We start from the raw sequence: 16,771 nt of genomic DNA, 5'->3' as shown, positions 1-16,771 counted from the left end.
GAACTTTGAGATTACAAATACCGACAAGCTTAAAACATAAACAGTAACATGTAGTCCACTACCGTTACGGTACTGTCGTAACACTATTTGGACCCGAGCAGCCATTGTACTGCAATAAAATCAAGACAAACGGTCTCTTTCAATTCTCGGCTGATTGCCTGTCGAATACAGAACATACCGAGCACCGATAGCCACTCAATCAAGAGCAAGTTTAAGTGGGCCAAGTCATTACTCGAGCCCTAAAGTGGGACGAATTTTGTATCAAATCGTATATTGTGATATTTCCACATGGTGATGACTAGGTGATTGTTACACTGAACAAATTAAAATAACTAGCCAACTAACCTAAATTAAACCTCGTTTTTTTATGTTTTGGAAGGGATTGTGTAATTGGACGATTATACATTTATTCTGTAATTAATTTGTATTGAAAAACAAATGTACTATTTGTAAAGAAACTCTAACACGATCAACAACCTATAAAGATAGCTGTACTAGGAGTTTTGGTGAGCGCTATAACCTGAAACCAAAATATTCGCTTAACACTTTGCTGAATCTGTTTTAAGCGCCACACGAATCAAGGAGTACTGTTGAAGGGACCTACTCAAATCCCAAAGTAAGTTCTCATCAGTTAAAGGGTTAAGAACTGAAGTATTTAAATTGGTTACTTTGTTTATAAGCGATTATCCTCGAAGGAAAGAGAAGTTTTAATTGTAGAGGAATGACGATCACACAACTGGAAGACAGAAGTTCTTTGGGAATAACCACTGAAAAGATTCTTAAATGGTGACAGAAACGCAGTGTTCAATACAGAACATAAAATTTTAACATTATAAAAAATATATTTTTTGTTCTGGCAATGTTCATATTTTTTTGTTATTATATAAAGAATATTTTTTCTAAGTGGCAATATTGTATTGTATGTCATTAACAAATATACACATAAAAAGTCTTATGCTATTATATGTGTAGGTTCAATATACTATATTAAAATAAGTTTAAGCCTTTTCAATAACACGCAATGTTAGACGACTCCAAACCACATGAAACAACGAATTCGCATGCCGATATATTTATGATCAAGTGGTATGGAAGTTTCTGAAGACGGTCTATATTCAGCAATAGAACTTATTGGAACTCAGTAGTAGTATCAATTTTTAAAAAAGTTCTTTTGCTGAAATATTCTTTCAAGTCATAAAATCTCTTTCGACACTAAAGTTATTCATTGAATCACCAGCAAATAGAGGCCAAGGCTTGGCCCCGGTCTGTCTTGAAGCGCGAAGAGCCCTTAACTGTGTCGACTTCTAATGGACTCATTATCGCGGTTAATGGCAAAATAGAATTCCACACGCAGGTACACTTACAAATTGAAACAATTACAGATTTTAAACACTACTTAACAGATACCTCCCTATGTTTATAAATAAGATGTAAAATAAATGTTATACTATACAGATTATTTGCATTGCCAAAGACAGAGCTATCGCAAAACTTTCTTAAAAATCTTGATTTATTTTGATTCTTTTAGACAACAGAATGGCAAACCAACTGACGGCTCACCAGATGGAAAGTGGTAACCGTCGCCTATAGACATGAACAGTTACATGGACACTATACTGTACTGTATCACCTATTATACCCTTCATGCGTTGACAATAATAATAATAATTATAGGCTTATAATCTATTAATGCTATTTTGAGAAGACGAAATAGTACAAAATATTAAGGTGGATTTAAAACGTAGGAACCAAGAGCACAGAATAAAAGCTAGAATTGAACGAAGTCTAGAATTTACAACCAGGTGATAAAAGATAGCACAGATGATCATAATGTTGGTATGTTTACACATAAGTGACATCTACCACATTGAAACAAGTCACACATTAGTTTGCTTACTATCTCCAATAGCAAACATGATATGTAAATATTTTAAATCCGTGTCGGTATATTTGTAATAGGTAAATAACAAACTTCAAGTAAATAAATACCGACAACGCATTAGCTCATTATTAAAGCCTATTAAAGTAAGAAAGCCTGCAGTGAGTCAAAACGGGAAGCGACAGCGTCGTCATTCAAAGCGGATTATAAGACATTAACACCAAGTGGCGCCACCGCGCGGTATTTCGAATAATTAATTAACATGCGCAGTGTGTACTCAATATAAATTTCATATCCGCAAGAGTATTAAACAAATTGGATTATCAGTATTATGCCGTTAAGTACTTATGTATTGGCGTAGACTGCAAGAAACCACTATCTACTATTTACCAGAGGGTGACTTTGTACAAAAGTCATTTGGCACCTCTACAAAGTACAAAAACACTTGGGCATCTCTGTCCCATTCGTGTTTCTACCGTGAAGCAGTTATGTTTGCATGACTGTGTTTCGGTTTGAAGGGTGGAATATGGCAATGAATTTACATGGTACAGAGGAATAACACCTGAGTCCTCAGGAATGGCAACGCATGGGAGGTATCATGGGCGAAACATTATAGTCTGTTATGCACATGGTACTACTCATGTCTATAGGCGTCGGTTGCCACTTTCCATCAGTACCAGTTTCCATATCAAATTGGTACATAAAAATCATTATTATGCGACTAAAGACTCTAAAATCACCTGTAGATTAACGTATACACAGATCGGACAACGCCCACAGATAAGCGAAACACACGAGTCCTAGTTGTATATGACTAGAAACAACGATCATTATTTATATGGTCAAAGAAATCGTAAATCATTTCGCGATGATAAAGTGTTACCCACTCGACCAACCCACTGCAAACAAGAGGATGTCTATTATGTTCTGAAGCAGGCTATTCTAAGTAGGTACAGGTTAACTATAATCTAATTTATGATATAGATCTTTGAAAATAAGATCTGAGACAGATCGCCGGAATATTTGAAAGTAGATGTCTTGATGAGACCAAAGCCAAAGGCGTAATTAGTTTGTTTCCATTAACTTATATATATATATATATATATATATATATATATATATATATATATATATATATATATATATATATATATATTAACATTTTGTACTTCATTTCTAACATTAAAAAAAATAGTTTTGAAATATTAGGAACGAAATATTGTCATGTTTTCAATTTAGAATAAAAATTCGTAATTATAAATGTTAATAAATACAATTTTTTAAATTGCATAATATTGTTATAAATTGAAAACATTTTAACATAGTCAATATCTCATTACTGACTTCGATATTGAAGAGGAAAATGGCAACGCTCATGCACCGTGGCATTATTACAAATGATTAATATTCAATGAACTTCCTGGTACTTTTTGTATGGCATACCAAAATAAATTCAATTGTACACAAACTACCTATTAGAAAAACTATTTAACATAATATTAAACATAAATAGATTCCGTTTGGTGTTCAATAATTCAAATTAAAAAATATCTAATAGTTTAAAATAAGTTTTAACTTACCTGAACATCTCTCCTGGGCTGCGGCAGCCTCATCACAGGATGAAGCGCTGGAGCCGGCATCCTGAGTGGCGGGGGCACTACGGGCCTGTGTACCAGGGGCGGCGGGGGCAAAGACGGTCTCGGGCCTTGCACCACCGTGACGGAGGGCACGAGAGGCGGCGGCCGACGTTCCATTGACCGTTCGACAATGGCGAGGTGTTCCGATGGTCGAATGAGTCGGGGCGGCGGGTTACGAGCGGACTCGGGGACAACGGAGCCAGGGTGAGTGACGGGGACAACGGGGCCAGTGTGGGTGCTGGGGACAAGGGTGCGCGGGCGCGGTTCCGGCGGCCGCGCGGCGGCGTGTCGCGGCGGCGGCGCCGGCACGCGCCTTCCTCGCCCCGCCTCCGATTCGTCTGTCATTGGTGCGCGCCAATCTGTCAACAAACGAAAATTTAATTTAAATATTAATAAAGAACAGTACGAAAGAGAAACTTCTTTGTTACCTAGCTTTATTCGTGGAACTAGATATTCAGTTCGATTTATTCAGAATACCTACTCCTAAATGCCGAATACTACGTGCATGCCAAATTTTATGACGGTTCATACCATAAAATAAATACATAAAATAAAGTTTCCCTCTCATAGAATACCTTCACAATCTATCTAAGCGATTATTCATATTTATACATTTTTTTTTTAATATTATAGATGATAATGGAATGGTAATCCCGCTTGCGCTAACGATATACGCTGGTGGGGCATCAGGGAGGGATTATAGGTGTAGATGGAAGCAGGTCATTTAGCCCATTGTGATGTGACCTGGAATTCAGCACGATGGTTTCCAGGGGGACCACGTAGAGGTCGACCTAACGGGTTATATTGCTAGCAATAGGACTGGTAGTTCGCATTACTAACAATCCCTTCCCCCTACCCATATTCATGCATTAGGAGACATTTATCAGCGTCCTGTACTTTTGCGTAATCTGAATTTTTATTAAGAGAAGTAATAAAAATAGTCGATTGCCAAACGACGTGTAAACCAATAAAAAATCCCAGCAGTTATGTACCGTAATTAGTGATTAGATTAATAAAACTACTGTATTCATAATAATTATTTATATCTATGTCAAGTATGTTGTTTCGAAACCAATAAAATGCACATAAGTAGACATGAGTAGAATTACAGTAGACACATATAATTAAGGCGACACCGCCCGCAAAAGATATCAGTTGTACACGATGTAGTATACAATTATATTTTGTGTTAATGCAATATAAAATTTACCTTGTTACCAAATTATGTGTCTTAAATTATACACTTGCCCTTCGATCAACAATATCGACTAGATACTTTATAAGCTTAAATATACTAATAACAGATTACAGTATTAAACCAATATTAAGATTTTTTCTATAAAAAATAGCTACTTCAATTATAGTAAAATTAGTTACTTTGATGTAAAAACTATAGAGCTGAAAAGATTTTGATAAAATTTACTCCACCTTCATTTTCTTACGCATGTACCCAGTAAACGATCTGGTACCCAGTAAACCAATAAGGCAAACGGACCAGCCAATTTTTTAACAATTAAAAATAAGTGTCAAAAAATGATTAGTAAATATCTATATTCAAATCTAGATTAGATCATTAGATTTAGATAGATAGATACTATAAAAAAAAAGATAGATACTCCAAAAGATTACAATAGTAAACTTATTATAAATATAAACAATTACAAGAAATAATCACAATTTAGACACTCTTAAAGAGTTCTGTTGATGATAGTTAATAGTATTGACTTTTATTTATATAATTTACGTATTTGTTAAAAAAAAAAACACCGACTTCAATAGTGATAAAATTAATTATTTTGATTTAAAACTACTGAACTGACTTTAATATATTTTCTTTGATATCAATTTGAGAGTATACCGTTTCAGATAAAAATAAATCCAAATTGGTTAGTAAATGACGGAATTACGGGGTAAAGAACATAAAAAAATACAGAATTCAGAACCTATTTTGAAGTCTATTGTTTCGCAAAAAATAAACTGTTTCAATTATGATAAAATATAATTTATAATAGGATCAACAAATTGGCAAGAAAAGAAGAAATATAGCAAGAAGTAGGAGAATTAATTATTTGTGGACACTTAATTTTATATTTATGGATGTAATCTGAGAAAACAAAACAATATCGCAAAATAAACAAACAATTAGGGAGCGATTTGGTCGAACACATAAAATGATATTACACACTATCACGCGAACACTTCAAATACCAAATTGTCCGTATTTAGTTTATTATTGTCAGGAAACACGAAAACAATTAATGAATTTTATAATATAAAATAATATAGATGGACGATATATTTATAAGTACGATGTTTACATCAAGTAACCTTTCCGGAAACAATAATTATAATGATAATTATTGCTTCCGGAAATTGATTGAGTAATAAACATTAAATTATCTAACAAATAAACATCCACTAGTGTTATAAACTTACAAATAATTATTTAATATTAATATAATAAATTCACGCATTTTTTAGAAGATAAAAGTGAAATAATTATAATTTTATTGTTCCACGCCATCTACCGATGACATGGTAAACTTCCTAGAGTACAGGTGGACGTAAAGCTTTCGTGAGTATGCGTGCGCATCGGCGATGGCGAGATTGCAGCAGAATGCTTCATTCTTTATTTAAAAAAGCCGGTCCTAAAAAAACGAACTACCTCTACAGTTTCTGGGTTATACGTTTGCTGGAATCACCAACAAAGGTATATTGCAAAAATAAATCGTATGTAACTTCAACGTACATAAGACAAAGTCAACTTTTATCTGGTACTTATTCCAAGCTTTTTCGTTTATGAAACTAATTAACTAAACACAAAATATCTGTGACACAGATAACTCTTCAAGACATTAAATAAATAAGCTGGAATTCTGAATTAGAACATTAACATTTTTTTTTTCAAATAAATATTCCTATATTCGTCTATATTATATTAGCGTATTTTTCTATTTCTTTTCATTTAAGAGTTTCCTTTTGTCGGTGCAACCAATTCATGCATCTTCCAGCCAGCACTATCCCAAGCCATATCCTTGACCTCCGTATACATCATGACACCCAGTGTTTCTTTTATCTGTCTCATGTAGTTATTCTTCGGTCTTGCTCTTCCTCTTTTGCCCTCTATTTTTCGTTCTACTATGCTAAAAAAATCGTCATGTCGTATAAGGTGGCCCAGCATTTTGCCTCTTCTATACTCTATTATTTTAATTATACCTATATTCTTATACATCATGGAATTCATGTTCATTATTATTATGCAACTAATCTATTTTTGTTTAATTCTAAAATAACATCCAAACTCACAGATTCAATAATAAATTGATACACAGAAATGTCTAGACTACATTTCATTATAATTGTATCACTAGTTAGATATACAGATTATGTAGACAGATGACGATACAGATACAACGAGCTGAATACATTTCAGAGATGAATAATACATGACAATGTCTCTTACATAACGGGCTGTGTTTACATCGCGCCATTTATGAATCATTACCGTCCTCATTTGCATACTTATTGTATCCGATGGGAGATAATTTTGGTGCTATAATGACTTTATGGGTAATTATCCTGACCTTGACGTATTAAAAATTCTCTGAAACTGAATCATTGTGACATATTTTTTTGTAATTTTTTGACAATGTATTTTAACAGGTAAATTACATTTTTTGTATAATATATATTCGTTACCTCTGCCCTTCATATGCATTCTGTTTTTACCTAATGTTTAGCTGGTAGAGAATGCCATATGGCATTAAGCTCGCCATTTGTACAAATTTCATTGTGCAATAAAGCATAAATAAATAAATTTTGAACCTTGCATACTTGCAGTGGCGTGAGTATACCATTTGGGCCCTTGGCAAATTCTTCGGATAGAATTCTTATAATATAAATAAAAAATCATTCATTTTTTGATGGATAGAATAGCCAAGTTGAAAAGCTTGTTTTTATCTTGGTAGTTTATTTGTATAGGTGTAATTATTTATTTTTTTACTAATTTATACATATAATAAATAAATATTAGATTCTTGCTGAGCTCACAATCTTTTGGACCAGGCGCCTTCTCATGCCGGAGACCTGTGGCATTTTACTGCTCTGTTTATACAGGAGGTTCAAGGTATTTCGACCCATGTTTCTATAGTAAAAATATATTAACACTCTCTTAAAGGATTATTATATAATTTTAAATGGTAAGCTGACGATCCATCTGATAGAAAACCTGCAGTGAACAGTGTTACTTCCGTACCCTGTAATTTCTGTGCCCTATCCCATCCTTCAATCTGAACATAGTTTTGCAAACGCATAAATTATTTTTATTTTACCCCGTAACAATAATAATAAACTCACCTTCACATTTATACAAGTAATATTCAACAGTTCTTTACAATGTGATACTTTTTTTAAGGTTGGAGTTTCCCAAAGACGAAAGAGATGCACTAATGGGATACACTCGCAGTCGTCTGGACACATAGATTAGTTCATGGCTGGGATTGATTCATGGTTGGACGTAGGATATAGGGGGAGTTGCAGTAGGGGATCAATAGCTGAATATTATATCAGAGTAGATTTTATTTCGAATGGGCTATGAATGGGGATGAGTGGGGTGGAAGGGGGATAAAACAGTGGTCTGAATTTGTGTACCGCATTTGACGCTATGTGATGGTTAGATGCAAAAGCGTATATACTGCGATATTAGTAAGTACTAATATTATGAATGTGAAAGTGAGATTTTTTGTTACCTCTGAGTGCCTTAACACCTTATCCAATGAAATTAAGTTTACACATATTTATAATTAATGGAAGACATAGGCTACTTTTATCTCGGTCATACGGACGAAGTCGGGGGAAACAACTAGTTTAATGTAATAACCATCCATAAGTAGGGTTTGCTTTGAGATACACTATTGGTCGGAATCATTAGATATATTCTTTACACAGCATCTTTCGTTCCAGATACAAATCGTCTTCTAAGTGTATGTCATGCAAATTTATCTAACTATTCTGGATAACCTATCACAACTCGGCTTTCTAACGGGTTAAACGGGAATGTAATAACACTACTGGACATACTGCCTGCCACTACTCGTCAGTTTTACATAGAAATTATATAGTCACTGTTAGGGTTGAATAAACAGACACACGGATATTGGACTAATTAATTTATTACCTTATCTTACGGATATAACCAAATTGTATCAGACATTAGTCTGTTCATTTTTTTTATACCATTGAAATGACAAAAAACATACGGCCCACATGATGGTAAGCGATTATAGTAGCCTATGAACGTCTGCAATAACGAAGTCATTACGCGTGCTTTGCCGACCCTGAATATACCTGTTTATCCCTTTTTTACATAGAAATATTAAAGAAATATTGACATAGTAGCAATGGAAGCAGAAACATTAATTTTTAAAAAGTAGTTTCACTTGGAACCCAGAGTACTAACGCAGAATAGGTTTAATTTAACTTTAATCATGAATGCTAAGAATGAATCCATATCATCATCATCATTTCAGCCATCATCCGTCCACTGCTGGACACAAGCCCCTTTACCATAGACCACCATAAAAAACGATCCTTAGCCACCTGCATCCACTGACTCCCTGCAATGCATTTCAGGTCGTCACTCCATCTAGTGGGGGGTCGTCCTACACTGCGTTTACCAGTACGTGGTCGCCACTCAAGAACCTTTCTTCCTTATCTGTTGTCGGTTCTTCGAGCTATGTGACCAGCCCGTGAATAAATTAATATGATTTATTTTAAATCTTCTGCAGTTAAGCAACGGATGTAATACCGCAGTTGAAAAGGTAAAATACTGATAAAATATTGACAATAACATCTTAATCTTCAGGGACAGCAACGCGTTGTAATGGGCGACACAGTATAATCAGTAGTCTAGTGTTATTTATATCAAGCGATGTGTATTTGTTCTTAAGAGATAAAATATTTTTTTTCTTTTATTCGCTAAAGAATGTTATAATCATTCTACAATCATAATGACCTGTAGACGACACGCTGCGATTTACAATTATTATAAGGGAACGTGATAATTTACAGACGCGTTATTAACTAGAAGCTACCGACTGCTTCCTGAGAACACGTCCCATCTAACTGGTCCATCGCACAGACCAACAATTAAGCGATCGACTAGGAAGTTCTAATTGATAAACATAAAACACAAATACGGGAATTGTTGCCTCAATCTCCTTGTCGGCCAAGCCACCGGTCCGGGCGGTTTGTGTCGGCTTGAGAACTAATTATGTGATAATTAAGAACGTCCTGCCCTAGAGACACGGTTCGGGATTCTTTATGGCTATTGGAATTTATCGGGCTGTTTACTTGGACAGAGACCGTTCGGTTTGTCTATGTTTATGACTAGAACTGAGGAGTTTTTTTTAATGGGTGATGATGGAATAGTAACCCTGCCTGCGCTATCGGTATACACTGGCGGGGCACCAGTGACTGATGATAGGTGAGGACGAAAAAACAGGTTAGTTAGTTCATCGTGATGAATACACTTAGAATTCAGCACGATAGTTTTCAGGGGGACCACGTGGAGGTCGACCTGGTTGAGTATCCGTCCCCCTCTAGAACTGAGTTGTTAGAGTTATAAGGACACACTAAAATAAAAAAAAATCTAACTATACTAAAAAAAACAAATTAAAACTAACTAACATATAGAAATGATCCTAATATAATATGGTGATCTTGTATAATAAATACTTAAGAAAGTTAATTTGTTTTGTACATTAAGAAAAAAGTTAAAAATTTGTTTACAATTACATATATTGCCTGTGACATAATGCACTTGTGCCAACGCAACAAATCCACATAGAATTTGGAATTTTTACATCACGGACAACAAGTATTTAAGGATGGAAATGGACATGAGGCGTCTGAGCACATCGACGTAGAATTTTCCATCAACTGTAACTGTCTGGCCTTGATGGACAATCCCCCGAACATCGAAAAAAACAATCAACATTGTCTTGACATTTGAGCGATTTTCTTGATTTTTTTGTTCGTGGTTCCCCGGATGTCTTATCGAATTAGATCGCGAGTACAGCTTGTGATAATATTATACCAGACAATCGTATCAACTGGGAAGCTTAGTACCGATTTATCTCAATGGCGGCGCCAGTGTGTTACAGTTACATGATAAACAAACTTATCTGCTTTATAAACAATAAAGTAAGTAGTAATAATAAAGTAAAACATAAAACTTCACATATTAAATCATCAAAATGAATCAACGCTACAATAAAATATGCGTAAGTAAATAAACATGATCGCTCTTTGTATCCGATAATCAATCAAACAATGTATTGTTTACAGCATATAGTTATTACGTAACAAAATGTGTATTCAGAGCGCATTTTGTTCACACTGCCTTGTGGTCCCGGCATAAAATGGGCCACCACTTCCTTTCCAGTGGGTGCCGTAAAAGGCGACTTAATAATCGAGGGATGGACAGCAGCGTCCCTCTTAAAACATCACCTAAAACCTTACTACATGTGCCAACCTGCATGCCAAGTAACAACTATTGACAAAACGCCTTATGGAGGAGGCCCAAGGGTCGTTTAAATTTTATATTAATAATCAAATATAAGGAGTACTCACCGCAATAGCAAACAAAGCCAGTGAGGAACACAAAGGCTTTATGCACTGCACACACTATCATTCACTTTGTTTGCATACGACGTCAAATAAAATAACAATCAATACCTTGATATTACATTACATTAACACTTTATGATTTACCTAAACACATTATTTAACTTTCGCATAAAATTAAATGACTGGTAGAAAAATATATGGTGCATTACACTACATTGCTATGACAACACTGGTTGTGTTTTTCCCTCCAAAACTAACGCATGCGCTGTGATGTACTACTGGAATGAAAATATTTACTAACAATGCGAATTCAACCTTACAATCTAATATATAAAGTTTTTTATTACATTTGATAAATTTATCAGGGTAGCGTGCTTTGGTTCACGCAAACTTCCTCTAGCATTGATAGCCTGCAGTAGCAATTTTCCTTTTGTTATTAAAATATGTATGTGGGGAAGATTGTGGGGGCAGAAGGGGAAGGTTCATTTTCTATATCTTCAAAAAGATGCTTTTAAATAATCTTATTCATTTATGTCCAGCGGAAATATAAAAATAAAAAAAAAAACAATACTATTTTTTATTGTAAAATATTGACCCTCCCTCGCTTAATAAGGTTTTTTTTTTTTTTAATAAAATACAGTCTTTGTTACTTGCAATTGATGTAGCTTTCCGTAGGTTTATTTTCAATTACAATTTTTATTTTTTTAGTATATCCATTACAAATAACAAAATATTTCATCTTTATTCATATTAGTATGGATTTCCTTTATATTTTTTCAAAAGGACAAATATATGTTTTTATATAATGACGATAATCATGCAAGTAGGTATATAAACTTCCATAACATATCTGTTCTATAGAGATGTATCTGATAAGATTTTAAAATTAAAAACTCTAAAAATATAAAGATTTAATTTTATAAAAACCCATAACCATATACGTTATCATGCAAGGACAGACAACTTACGGATGGGTGGTTTTTTAATCTAAAAAATGCCCCCGGTTTCTTAGATAACGAGATTTAAGGGAATTCAGGCGAGCGTCGCCTTTGCATTTTAATGAAAGGGTGTGAAAAAAGGATAACACAAACGGGCCCACTTGGATGCGCTTAACTGTTATGATCTTTTTGGAATTCCGACTTAGATCACATTATGTAATAAGTAGCTTTACAAAAGTATTCTCTCTGTAAATATTCTATTGAGTAATCTTTAATACAAAGAAGTAGAACCGGCAACAGTGTCTTTGATCTTTTTTTTTATTATTACTTAAAATATTAAACATTTTGCGGACCACCTGATGGAAAGTGGTAACTTTTAAATAATTTATAATTAATTGGAAATTCTAAGATCGTCTATAAAATTTGTTCAATATTTACTTTATATTATACAAATTTTTTGCTATATAAAGAGGGCTTATAACTGTTTAAATATGTCACCTTCATAAATAAACATAGTACAAATATGTACTGTGGCTGTGCTTTTTCTCCGTCCTAGCTTCGAACCCGGCTGTAGCTAGAATCAGATATCCTGCTGTTTCTATTCCACTTAGCCTGTATTCGTGTATCTATTTTAGGCAAAGCATTGGCTTGCATGTCTTTTTTTTTTTTTTTGAAGTTGTGGCTCGTGATTATAGTAACGCAACCCGTTCTCGTTGTTGGATATAAATTAAATATTGGACTGGTTGACATAATTCAATGGATAATTATTGAAATGAATGTTTATATAGGGTATAGCTAATACGGATAGCTAAAGTTAAGGTGGCTCACATGTTTTACGTGAGGATATCAGTGTTTTTAGGGCCGGCCACGAGACCTAGTACCATTTATTTACAGATTCTGTGACCAACGTAATCTGCTGGTTTCCGTATGACATAGCCATACTATTGTTATGATATTTGCGTTTATTACTATACTACTCGAAGTGGCAAACAAACGATGGATCCACCACATGCATGCGAAGACCACATGCGAAAGGAATAGGCTAATTTTTAAACCTAGTCACGCGAAATTCAGATAAATATTTCTCAAATTGTTGCATTTAGGTTTGTTTAACCGTGAACATAGATTCTCTCATCGTTGTCTAATCTGTAAAATAATATAGGTTTATTTCGAATTAGGAACACTATTAAATTACCCGCTAATGAATAGTTTCATATGCGAGATCACAGAACTACGTTTTGAATACAATACCTTGAAACTCCCAAGATAATAAAATGAGGTGATTACTGCATATTCTCGTGTTAAGATCGGGCCCAAGATATAACTTTTTCTTAAAAGGTTTCTTTAATAAGTATTATGTAAAACCCATTTTACTAATTTGAACACGCTTTTATTAAATGAACAAGTGGATTTTAATCCAACTTCAAAAAGGAGATTTGATTGTATTTTCTTATGTTTCCTCATAACTTCATTAGTTGTAAACCGATTTGGAATTTTTTTTTTATATCTGTAGTAAGGATATATTTACTTACAGTCTGATTCCATAGAAGTTTTATTGTATCTAAATCTATTCAGTTATTTAGTTTTTAAATGAAGATAACTGGACTTGTTGCAACTGATAGGATTTTTTTTTTATGCAACTTAGAATGACAAAATAAGCTGAATGTTGATGGAAAGTGGTAACATGAGCATTAAGAATATAGACATGAAAGTACCATGGACATAGCAGATATATACTGTTTCAATGATACCCCCATGCGTTGCCATTCACTGAGGACTCAGGTGTTATTCCTCTGTACCCAGTAAATTCACGTTCCCATCAAAAAACACAGTCATGCAAACACAACTGTTTCACGGTTGAAACATGAATGGGACAGAGGTACCCAAGCAATCGACTTTTGTACAAAGTCTCCCTCTGGTTTTTTCGAACACATTTTTTTTATATTCCCAATAAACTGCAATTTTGATACAATTAATATTAATTAAGAATATAACATACTAAAGAATTATGAGATGGATAGAAGATATATTAGATAGTTTGGAATTTAAAAGACGGAATAGTGTCTACAAACACGAGTACATATTATTTCTCATCAGAGCAGTTTTTTTGTTCATCAAAAAAACATCAAATTTTGTCAGCCGTTTACTGTCCGCTGTTGAAAATAGCTTCCCTCGTATGGGAGTTTTGCTAGTAGTTGTCACGCTTGAGAGCTGGGTGGACAACCGCAGTTGGCTTTTAGTGATTTTTTAAGAGGGCTGCTGCTGCCCATCCCTCGACCATTATGTTCCCTTCGTCGCTTCTTACGACACCCATGGGACAAGAAAGGATGGCTCTTTTTAAGCTGGGACTACACGACAAAAACGTTCTATTAATAACTATTTACATGTAATTTTCAAATTTATAATATTAGTAATGAATTTGCTCTGTTAACTTGTTTTCTTGAATTTTTTAAAGTTTACTAGAAATGTTGACTATAAGAGAATGCTGTATGCGAGTAGTATTAAGTCTAGCTATTGTACCATATATTTGTTTATTTATAGGATCATCAACATAGGGATAAAGAGAAACATTTCAATACATTACACAAGTGGATTAAGTCGAACTATTCTTACGTTTAGAAGCAACCAAAGCACGCTTTGTGTTTGAGTAACACTAAAATGAAATAAAATTAATAAATAAACAAAAGATATTAACAAAATAAACAAATGATGTAAATTATAATGAAATTATTTTTATTGAATTTAAGTTAAATTAAAAATAATTAAAACATAATGGCGAGGTACATAAACTTTTTAATGTAGATATGAACATAGAGTGACTGTCATAGTGAATATCCAATTCAGACTTGATTTTTACAATATCATTATACATATGCATTATCCGGATGAAAGGTGATTCGCGACCCAAATATCAATGTAAATTTACTGCATTTAAATAAATAACTACATAAAGAATAAATGTATAATATAAAATTTTAAATTCACAATAATTGTAACAAATATATATTAATTACAATTGTAATAAAATTAACTACATATGCTCTCCGTGTCACAGTTGTGTCTATTAAAATGGTATAAAAATAAAACGCCTCATACATAATATACTACTTCTTTCGTATTCAAGTCACAGGTAATTACCACTGCGTTTGTGATGAATGTTCAATATTGGAGGGGTCGCATCAACCCACCCTGCGCTGCGATGCGACATACGTGGGTTGAATGACGCATCGGCCGCACGAGGGCTGGATAACGTAAAGCAACAGACGGACAGCCATAATGATTGAATAATTTATAATACCAATGTCGATTTTACAAGAATAAAATATGTTGGTTATTTTTAATATATTAATAACAAGGGAAGGTAAAATAACTGTAAAATAAGTATTATTGTTTACGAGTGGTATATTTATTTTGTTCTGTCATCATAATTACTATGTAGCCCAATGCATGCAATGTTAAACGATGCATTCAAAATTGACACCTACATACACTTGAAAAATATAATCCTCCTTATATGGTAATCATGAAAAAATATACAGGTATAATTTTCAGACTTCGCGAGTAATAAATAATTATTAGGACATAAAGACGGAATCTATAAAGTTATACGCGATCTAGAAAATTTATGTATATTAAATTTATAATTATTATCGGCTAGCGTCAGTATCTATAATGGACTTTTGGAATTTCCCACAGGAACAGATGAGAGTACCTCGCTTGTACAGTGGCATTCCTTTGATAGCTGATTCCAGTGATAAAAAATAATAATTTGATACAATAATTTAAATAATGTACCAGAGGGAGTCTGTACCATTCGTGTTTCTACCGTGAAACAGTTATGTTTGCATGGCTGTGTTTCGGTTTGAAGGGTGGGATATGGCGTGAATTTACAGGGTACAGAGTAATAACACCCGAGTCCTCAGGAGTGGCAGCGCATGGGGGATATCATGGGCGAAACGGTGTACTCTGTTATATCCGTGGTACTGCTTGTCTGTAGGCGACGGTTGCCACTTTCCTTCAGGTGGGCCGTTAGCTTGTTTGCCATTCTAAGTTGTATAAAAAAAATGTTCAATAAAAAAATGAGGTTTAAAAAATGGCCAAATTAGTATGAAACCAACATAGAAACGACAATTCTATCGACAGCAATTTGAATCAACAAAAAATTGGTGAAGATTTTATGTTGATATAAAAACTAAACTATATGTGTATAACTATATTGTACTATAAGCATAATCTTTTCAGATAAAAAATAATTTTCCAAATAGGGTTACAATTGAAGGAATTAAGAGGTAGCAAACATAAAAAAAATATAATCAAATCGAGAACCTCTTTCTTTTTGAAGTCAGCAGATAAAAAAAATATGTCAAATGTATTTCAACATGAATTGAGAGAAATCGATGCTCGCACGTACAAAGCGTGTCGCGGCGACACAAAGTGGAAGATGTCACGCGGCGAATATTAACAACTACATCGGCGACAGGCGACAGATGATGTGATAGGGATGTCGGTCGTCGCGACCTACGTGCGCGAGCGAAGGGTTAAACGGTCAATGTTGTGCCCACGTGGCGTAACGTAGTTTTTAAATAGGTAGACCGCATCGAAATGGTTATGTGCATACATACATATATATGATATACATATATATGACCACTTTGATGGCGTAGGAGTTTAACACCACTGCCTTCGTT

General features: G+C 34.0%; 1 protein-coding gene across 9 annotated transcripts in view; it reads right to left on the bottom strand.

Annotated features, from left to right (window-relative positions):
* The window catches only part of LOC113517425 (rho GTPase-activating protein 23), a 477,294-nt gene that overhangs the window by 359,371 nt on the left and 101,152 nt on the right, over positions 1-16,771 (bottom strand). For 3 of the 9 annotated variants that reach the window (XM_052902147.1, XM_052902235.1, XM_052902585.1), the window contains exons 1-2: positions 11,149-11,273; positions 3,460-3,875 (exon numbers count right to left, since the gene is read on the bottom strand). In XM_052902147.1, coding sequence (XP_052758107.1) covers positions 3,460-3,875; positions 11,149-11,209 — 477 coding nt within the window. In that variant the 5' untranslated portion in view covers positions 11,210-11,273. Of the gene's footprint in view, positions 1-3,459; positions 3,876-11,148; positions 11,274-16,771 lie in introns of those variants that run through there. The other 6 variants (XM_052902374.1, XM_052902288.1, XM_052902317.1 and 3 more) reach the window with 4 other exon arrangements.

The sequence above is a fragment of the Galleria mellonella genome, unplaced genomic scaffold, assembly GCF_026898425.1.
Source record: "Galleria mellonella isolate WM207_F2 unplaced genomic scaffold, CSIRO_AGI_GalMel_v1 utg103, whole genome shotgun sequence".
In the NCBI taxonomy this organism is placed as follows: domain Eukaryota; kingdom Metazoa; phylum Arthropoda; class Insecta; order Lepidoptera; family Pyralidae; genus Galleria; species Galleria mellonella.
Note: the sequence above shows the minus strand (reverse complement) of the source record. Positions and strands in the feature narration are given on the sequence as shown.